The sequence below is a fragment of the Xiphophorus maculatus genome, chromosome 19, assembly GCF_002775205.1.
Source record: "Xiphophorus maculatus strain JP 163 A chromosome 19, X_maculatus-5.0-male, whole genome shotgun sequence".
Classification (NCBI taxonomy): Eukaryota; Metazoa; Chordata; class Actinopteri; order Cyprinodontiformes; family Poeciliidae; genus Xiphophorus; species Xiphophorus maculatus.
This window is the reverse complement of record NC_036461.1, coordinates 24,337,103-24,346,385: the sequence shown is the minus strand read 5'-3', so window position 1 is coordinate 24,346,385 and position 9,283 is coordinate 24,337,103. Positions and strand designations below refer to the sequence as shown.

The following is a 9,283-nucleotide window of genomic DNA, read 5'->3' as shown; positions in this document are numbered from 1 at the left end:
TTTTTTTTAGCCACCACGCTGTTTTAAAAAAATGCCTATTTATTTATTAGCTTTTTAGATGATTATTAATAAAGTAAAGGAAATAATTAGTCCTATTTCATTCCTCGAAGACCAGTAATACTAGCTTTCTTATAATATAGTTTCTTATTGTATTATTATATTCTATTTACTATTAAAATGCGGCGTATAGCTAGCTATATATACAATTAATGTAATAATTTATGTTTCTATGTATTTATAATCCAGGACAAGAACAACATGTTACACAGAATACGCCCAGATGGGTTGCCAAATAGTAGTTACATCCCTCTTTAATTAGAAAGCTTAGTTGCGCTTATTTATTTTCTTTCTGGCATCCACATAAAATTCTTGTTTGTCTGAGGACTTGTTTGTTCATCTGTTTCTGTTCTTTCTAAAATACTACCGCCGATTATGTTGCAACGGTAAACTACAGTGCAAAAGTTCTCAACCGGAGGTGCTCGAAAGTGTATTTATCATAAATACCTGGCAACCTAAAGGCAACCCATGGTCTTTCTTCCTCTGCGGACTCATTCGCCATTTTGATCCAGTTTTTCTGGGTGACCTACATTCGGTTAACAATCCGCAACGTAAGCAACGCTTCAATTTTCCTCGGCAAGAAAAATAGGTAAGCATGCCTAAAATATTACGTTAATGGATTTCAACATATTTTCGTGTGTTTAACGCTGTGACGTTATTTCTGCTGTCAACGGCGACTGTTTTCGTACCTAACGTTAGCTCTCCTCGGCTAACTGAAAGCGACCTCGAGGCGAGTAAGAAAAAAAAAACGGAAGAGCAATTTTTGCTAGAAAACCTAAGATAAATTAGTTCTAAAAAAAACGGAATCTTTGAAGCATGCTGTACACAAGTATTTTTTTTTTTACCTGTTAAGTTTAGTTTTTTAGGCGACAGTAAATTTGTTAACGCGTTGCGCAGTAACAACAGGGGTTTTTCGCAGTGTTTTGCGAAGGTCTGACGGCTGATGCAGGCCCGAGATCCTTCTATGCGTTCCTTCACCATAAATGGGCAAAAATGGTTTTCACTTTTATATTAGAGGAACCAACAAAAATAACGTTTATGTCTGCGCTACTTTATTTACGTTTTGACTTGCAGTAAATGTGGCGTTTGATTTTTAGACCGGTTAATCGGCTCAGAAGTGAAACGGTTTTGACCAACATCCTTGAACGGTTTTCATCGTTTTTGGCTCGGAAGCTGTAAGTAAACCTGATTAAAGTTGAAAGATAATTCTTCAGAACGTAGTTCTGTTGTTTTACTTTAAAATTCAACTCAAACATACTTTATTGAACCCAAAGGGAAATTAAACATCAAAGATATGTAAACATTGCGATATTTATGTGAGTGAAATACCGCGGAGGAAAGTTTTACTTTTTTAATGAGTACTTTTTTGTATTGTTTAACTAATAAATTTGCATAAAATAATTGGGATGATCAAATTAACCACATTTGGATCAAAGCACAATTTTGATTTGGAGTATTCCAGTTGTAGTTTTGGTGTTAATGTTTGTCTTTTGAATTTTAAATCAACAATGCGGTGTGAAGAGGGATGTGTGCTGCTACTTTAACTGTGCGAGAGGAAAGTCAAAGGAGGAAATAACTTGTTGTTTACGTGGAAGTTTTCTCATCAAGATGGTGATTAACTTATGTTCCTGGAGAAGGGGTAAACTGTAACTACAGTTGGTGTAAGACACAACAATAACAAGATGTTCTTGTTGTATTTTCCCCACATAAAAATCGTATTATCTCGCCGTTCTCCATTGTTTGAACATTTCCCGTGTTATCTCTTTGCAGCAAGGAGCAACATGAGTAGCAGTCGCGTCTTCATCGGCCACTTGAGCACACATGCGAGAGAGAGGGACGTGGAGAAGTTCTTCAAGGGATATGGACACATAAGAGAGATCAACTTGAAAAACGGATTTGGATTTGTGGTCAGTGTGGCAAGTCCTTTTGATACATTTTGATTTGGTTTACTCTTAAGCTTAAGGGAAATAACGCTCTCCGGTTCTTGTCAGGAATTTGATGACCACAGAGACGCCGACGACGCCGTGTATGAGCTGAACGGGAAAGAATTGTGCAGCGAAAGGTAAACCGTTTTCTCGGTCCAGGATTTCCCTGTCTTGCCACCTGTTGGGAGCTGTTTACGAGCGCAGGGTATTCTGAGTAGCTGCCAAGCAGTTAAAAGTTATCTGCTCCATGAGTCAGCAGGTTTTTCTTCTTTGATATGTTTGCGTGACCTTCCACTTTAATCCGTTGTTTACATTTTCTTCCTCAGGGTCACCATTGAGCACGCCCGCTCCAGGAGAGGCAGAGGAGGGGGCGCCCCGGGAATGGGACGTTTTGGCGGCGGCGGCGGCGGTGGTGGCGGCGGCGGCGGTGGCGGCGGCTATCGCCAGTCCCGCAATACCAGAGCTAGGTAGATGAAACTCGGGTCGCCATTTTGTTTCATAAAAGTTTAAAGATGATCGTTTTCTATCTCAGTAAAACCACCATTTCAAACCAGACCGTATGATTTAGTCTTAAAAATAAGTTAGTTGTGTATGGCTGAAACGATTAATTGTGATGAATTGATTATTTAAATATTAGTCATAACTGATTTAGTTATCAATTAATCATTAACTGCAGTGTGTGTTGTGTATATAATTCATTAAAGGAATTCTGTTATTGCATTTAAGGGAACAAAATGTTTATTTTCTTATTTAAATAAAAATGTTTGTTTTCTAAATAAAAAGGGAATTGAATTGATAATTGCATCTTTTAAAGTATTTTTTTAAAATTTTGTATAAAAAATGCTTAAGAATTTAAATGAATAAGTCTGCAAAATGTGCAAAAAAATTTTTTAACCGATTAATCAATTCCTAAAATAATAATTAACTGCAGGACTGTAAAAGAGCAAATGTATATTTTCCAGACAAGCTTGCTTAAAATGTGGCATATTCTAAGCCTTTTGGCTGCATGGACTGGAATAAATTGTAAACGACAGCCTGTTTTTCCACAACTGACACCAATGCAAATATTGACACAATTCTTGGACAAAGAAAAAAACCACACGCACAAAAGTGAGCAAGAAATTAATGAATGAATTGAACATAAATTGTGCTGAAAACCAAGAAGGCTGCTGTTTGACATAGAAGTGTGTGTGTGTGTTTAGTTTTAAATTCAGTTTTAAACATTTCTCTGCAGGTATGGCCCTCCAATGCGAACTGATCACAGGCTAATTGTGGAGAACCTCTCGTCCCGCGTCAGCTGGCAGGTATGAGATCACATAATTACATTAACCTCAATTTACTATGACATCTTGTCACGTGATTTAATAGTAAAGTAACAGTTTCTTATTTGGCTATTATACAAGTATTCTGTTAAAAATCTACACATTTTTGTTAAATTGGCAAATGTTTTTCTTGTTTTTCATTTTAGTGTATCATTTACTCCAAAAGTCATATTACTGCTGTTTAGTATTTTACTAAAAAAAAAAAACATATTTCATTTTTAATAAGCAGCTCCTCTGGTATGGTTTCCTGTTTTGTATATCAGAGGTAAATAGACATCCTCCACTTGGGGGGTCAGAAGTATGTAGCGCCCTCTGCTGGTTGTTTTTTTTCTGAATAGTGTCCATCTGGTGCCTTTCCTTACACGCAGTTGCTGCCGGTCTAAAGTCTTGGCTGGTCCCCCGTAGCGGTGAAAGTGGTCTAGCGCAGGATACGGTAGCCTTAGGAGGGCCGTAGCCACAGTCTGGAGGTTCTGTGGGCTGGCGTTCCCGGCTGCAGGAACCCCCACGCCCCCCTCAAATCCACGGCCTCCCACAGTCTCTGTTGGGGCTCTTTCTGTGGCTGGTGGAGCTGGGGGGGTGTTGAGTCGGGCACACATCACACCCCCCTACTTTCTCTCTGGTGGTTCCTTACTTGAGGAGGCCGGATGCTGATGCAAGGCTGAGAGCATTTCTCGAGGGCGTTTCTCAAGGGCTTAACACTGCATTGGTTCCCATTTGCTATTTGGACAAGTGGCTCTATGCTATTATCTACCTTGGTTTGGAGCGGTAAGTAGCATAAAACTCATGTGATTGGGTTTTTTATTATTATTATTCTTTTTAATAGCGGGTGGTAGAAGGGTGGAGATTTAGTCCCGAAAGGGAATCTTGTAAACAGTTGACCCCCTTTTTTAAAGTCATTTGGTAAATGTAAAAAAAAAAAAAAAAAAAGTTCCAACTTTTATAAAAAGAAAATAAACATTTTTATCGTAAATTCAACACACAATCTATTTATCCCACAAACTCCTACACAAATTTGACTTACAAAAGTCGAGTATTGGCATCAAATTCCTCAAACGTTTTGCCTGTTTTCTGTAAAGTGTTTCACCGTAAGGCTTAATGTGGTCTTTTAAATGAATAAGTTGAAAGCAGTAAATTTTAGTTTCTGAAGCAGAAAAGGGCAAAACCTGTCCTCAGATAATTTTTATGGCTCTCTTGTTTACACGCCCTCTAGAGTAGGATCTGATACAAATGTGTTAGAAATGGGTTACTCATGTTTCTGTTTGATGTCTTTATTTTTTTGGTAATTTCTTAAGTTCCAGGTTCGAGAAGGCTCTCGGTGACGCTTCGTGTCTAATTCCCTTACTAAGTCAGTGTTGTACTCTTGAAATAGGACCTTAAAGACCTGATGAGAAAGGCAGGTGAAGTTACCTTTGTGGACGCACACAGACCCACTAAAAATGAAGGGTGAGTTAAGTTGTTTCACCTTTTGTTGTTGTTTTTATTATTATGTCTAAAGTATGTATGACTCACTATCGGTGTGAATGCAGGGTGGTTGAGTTTGCATCTCGTTACGATATGAAGAACGCCATCTCCAAACTGGATGGAACAGAGCTAAATGGACGCAAGTTGAAGATGTTTGAGGACAGCAGGAGGTGAGACATTTTATGTTGTCTGTTTTTTTTTTAAATTCTGTGGTGAAAATGTGCCCGTCGTTACATGAACGCTGTCGTTTCCGTTCCACCAACAGGAGCCGTTCTCGCAGCTACTCTCGCTCCAGGAGCCGCTCCCGGAGCAGATCCAGGAGCCGCTCCCGGAGCCGTTCCCGGAGCCGCAGCCGCAGCCGCTCCAGGAGCCGCTCCAGATCTCCCAGCCGCACCCCAGAGAAGAAGATGTCAGGAGGGAGCAAGCCTGCGGCTAATTCCCCATCCAAGTCCAAGTCTCGCTCCAAGTCTCGCTCCAAGTCTCGCTCCAAATCCCACTCTAAATCTCGTTCCAAATCCCGCTCCAAATCCCGCTCTCCCGCTCCCGCTCAAAACGGCAAGGTTCGCTCTGGATCCCGCTCCCGATCTCGCTCGCGTTCCCGCTCCGCCTCAGCAGACAGCAAACACTAAGATGGCTGCAGCTGCAAGTCATAGGACGGATTCAGAGTAGTTTTCCTAGCGAGCCTCGCCTGGCGGCTCGTGTGTTTGTTTTTACTGAAGGGGAGAGAAGAACCTTTATGTGGGGTCTTTTTGAAGGCAGGAGAAAAAAACATTTGTATAAATTTTGCTTTTTTTGAGTGCTTTTTAGTTTTGAACCTTCTTCCACTTGAGTGAAATTATTGTAAACAAAATTTAAACAATTGATTCTTCTGACCCCTTCATATGAATGGCCATACCCATTATCTGCTTACTGTCCCTCACTGGATTTACTTTGTTTCCCAATCTTTGTGGGAATACCATTGATTCCCTTAAACTGTTGAGAATATAAAAGTATCGATTTGGTCTTAAACGTCGATCATTCTTCTGATGAGGCACCTATCTGTGTTTGAAATTCATTCCTTTGATATTTGAACATGAGAGCAGTTCAGCTGGGGATTTAGACTTTTTTTTTGTTTGTTTCTCAAAGTGTGGCTATCTTAAATTTAGTTTTCCTAAGCATCTTTAGTCAGTGCTTTCACTGATGTCTTTACGTTTTCTTCTGGGAATCGGGAGTCTGACACAAGTTTGCTTGTAAATGTTGCATATTTAGATGCTGATGAATCTATATATTGTAATTTTTTTTTCTTTGTTTACTACGTGTGTTTTAAAAAAACTGCACACAACGTTTGCATTTTCAACTCAAGTCTTTCATTAACTGTGAAATGTATCAATCCCTCTGTCCTACACTTATTGTGCAGTACAAATGCAAACAAAGTTCACTTTCTTTTTGCTTTGTTATAAAAATAATAAACTTCAGTGTACTAAAAAAAAAAAAAAAGTCTTCGGCTTCATATTGTCATGTTTTTACTAAATATATCCTAATTCAAATTACTTTGGCTGGGACTGATTCAAAGACTTGAATGTTTCAGGAAACGACTTCAGATAATACAAAAAAAGTAAAAAAATTATTTTTTTCAGGAAATATTTGTGGTTTCTTATTGCAAATCGGAGATAAATCTCGCTTCATCCGTTTTGAAGGGAAGCTCAGATGGGTCCGGTTTCAGTGGGTCATCATTGGAAATGACCTGAAAAGTAACCAGACTGGGTAAGTAAATGCCAACACTGCCAGCGAATAATCTCTATTGAAGGAAAATTTAGTTCTAAAAGTCATTTCTAAATGTGGGAACAAAATGTTCTGACTCATATTGGAAAGACGCACTGAATCTCCACTCAAATGTTCCACACCTAAGAATAAAACTGAACATCTTCCTCTGGCGAGATCTTGCATAGATTTCTTCTCGTCCTTCATTGTACATTAAATGGCCATTGTTGACAAACCACGACAATAATCTGTGGATTAACATAGTAACAGCTAATCCGACCAGACATAGTAATCCTTGAAGAGATTATGTCCATGTATGAGAACCTGAAAGGCAGTTAGAGCTGAACATATACGATCTAAAATGAAATGTTTTAAGGTCAAAAATAACTACTTTTTAGTTGTTTCCCCCCCCCACTGCAATAATTATGATCACCACAGGGTGGCAGCACTCGATTGCGTTAATGTGTGAGCAACCTTGACGGCTTTCCAAATGAGCTGTTCTGTTTACACTATCACAAAGTCATTTGAGGCAGGAAATGTTTTTGAAACGAAGAGATTTGGTTGATGAAAACTGATCCAAGTAAATAGAAAAAAATAAAGAAATAAAAGTTAAAACTCTTCTACAGTAGATATTCAGCATACGCAGCTATTCATTACATACAGTTTAACATGGCAGGTGAAAATAAGATGGATCAACAAACAGCCACTCACTGCAGTATAGAGGTTACTATTCACCACTTCACTGTTGGGACAAATGGGACCATTTCTTTTATCATATATGATAGTCAAATTGGGGGGAAATATAGTAGAAAGTAATAAGGTACACTGGATGGACATTTTTCTGCAGAATCACTCCTTGTAATCCCACCCTGTCCTCTGAGCCAGAGAGCTTTTACTACCAGCCAGCGCTGCATATCCCTATAGACAAGCATATGACGGGTGTTTAGTGCTCCGCTTACTTGGAGCAGTGCTTCTGGTATGAACAAATGTTTGACACTACTAGCTTTCTTTAGCTATCTATCGGCACATTGTCGCCTGTTTGGTTAAATAATCTCACCGGATTTCTCGCCTGTTTCTGGCATTTTTACTTCTGACCTGGAAGCCATTTTATGTTGGAATTTTGAGTGCGAATGCTTGAGATTTCACTACAACCCCGACCCTTTTCCAATATGGCTGTTACATCACATGTATAAAACATAGTGAAGGTTGTAGCAACAAGCACTTTATCTTTGGTATGATACATCTAACTGTGAACATGTTCCTTCGTTGTTTGTGCAGTTTTATCAGCTTATGTCGCTAATATTAGTTAGCCTATTCGCTGAACAATTAGGAAATCCTGACAGATTTCCAACTTGATCATAAGTGGAATCTAATCCTACTTCTTCACACAGCTATAACAGTTAGTTACCATGGAGACTGAACAGAATTTTTTTTGCTGACCAAGCAGTCACACTGACGCATTTCGTGCGTCGCTTCAAGCACCTTGAGTGCAGATGCTGGACATTTTTGTTCTATGAACCCTTAGCTTTTTCTTTATCTTGAATATGTTTATCTGTATTTGTTTTTTCTTGAGGCAGAACAAATGAGGCATAACTCTGTCGTTATACAGTGTGTCTGCGAATAAAGTTTAAAAAAACAACATCCGCCCCCTCTCCCTCCCCCGCACCCAACAGACTTCTTGTGGCTTTGACGTGAAGCTGTGACGTCACTCATCCTGTCTGTGACATCACAGGCGCCTGTCTTTGTATTCCCAGATTCCACAGAGAAATTCATTTGCAGTCTTCAATCGCACACAGAAATCAACGATGGCCGGAAAAAATTTATTGCTGGAGAACGTGGAAAGTTTGGAGAAGAGCTGCTGGAGGCTTAAAGAAGACAACAAGCAGCTTCAGAAAACTGTTGAACATCTGAGGCAGAAAATTGAGAAACTGTCTCGCAAAAAACCATACAACAGATTGCAGGCAGAAAATGAAAGGCTGACTAATACAAATGATTACCTGAAACAACAATTCAGCACTTGGAATAATAAATTGGACGAGGCTACAGGGACAATAAAACAGCTAAAATTAGATAACGACGCCATGACAAAACATAATTTCATGGTAGGTTGGAGAACGTGTACAATTGAGACCAAGTTTAAGAATTCAATGAAGGAAAAATTACAAAAATTGGACTGGCTTGAGAGGGAGAACAACAAGCTCAATCAAGAAATTGTTAGCTTGAAATTAAAGATGGACAGAGTTAAAACCAGGGAAGAAAATTCAAAGGCTGAGCCACAAAATGAGGAAAAAATAGAGAAAACAACAAAACAGTCCGCAGAACAGGAAATTCAAGAAGAGAAACCTACAATATTACAGAGAATTGGGAGAACTTTCATAAACATGTACAAATCAGGGACTTTGAGATATTGGGTGCCACCCTGGATATTTTAATTTCGACATAACAATTCTAAATAACGACCCCCAAAGATGTGTGTCTGTGTTCAGGTAATTTAAACCTAACATAAATTGGTCCTTTGACGCCGGAGTCCGATACGCCTGCGGTTTCCAGCGGGAGGGACGGACATCAGAAGCAGGCTCCTAGGAGTCTCACAGATCCTTTCCAGGACTGTGTCTCCGACCCGCCTGCTGGAAACTATCCGTCGGACAGTCGAACCTCAGAGTCAGGAAGAGCAGTGTGGTTTTCGTCCTGGTCGTGGAACACTGGACCAGCTCTACACCCTGCAGGGTCCTGGAGGGTGTATGGGAGTTCGCCCACTATAGTCTACATGTGTTTTGT

General features: G+C 39.6%; 1 protein-coding gene across 1 annotated transcript; it reads left to right on the top strand.

The window, feature by feature from the left end:
• Positions 1-525: 525 nt before the first annotated feature.
• srsf5 (serine and arginine rich splicing factor 5) lies at positions 526-6,009 on the top strand. The gene is made up of 8 exons (XM_005815140.2): positions 526-646; positions 1,828-1,964; positions 2,049-2,119; positions 2,309-2,449; positions 3,217-3,286; positions 4,674-4,747; positions 4,831-4,935; positions 5,031-6,009. Exons 2-8 carry the CDS (start codon positions 1,839-1,841, stop codon positions 5,392-5,394), a joined length of 951 nt encoding a protein of 316 aa, XP_005815197.1. The 5' UTR covers positions 526-646; positions 1,828-1,838; the 3' UTR covers positions 5,395-6,009.
• Positions 6,010-9,283: the final 3,274 nt, after the last annotated feature.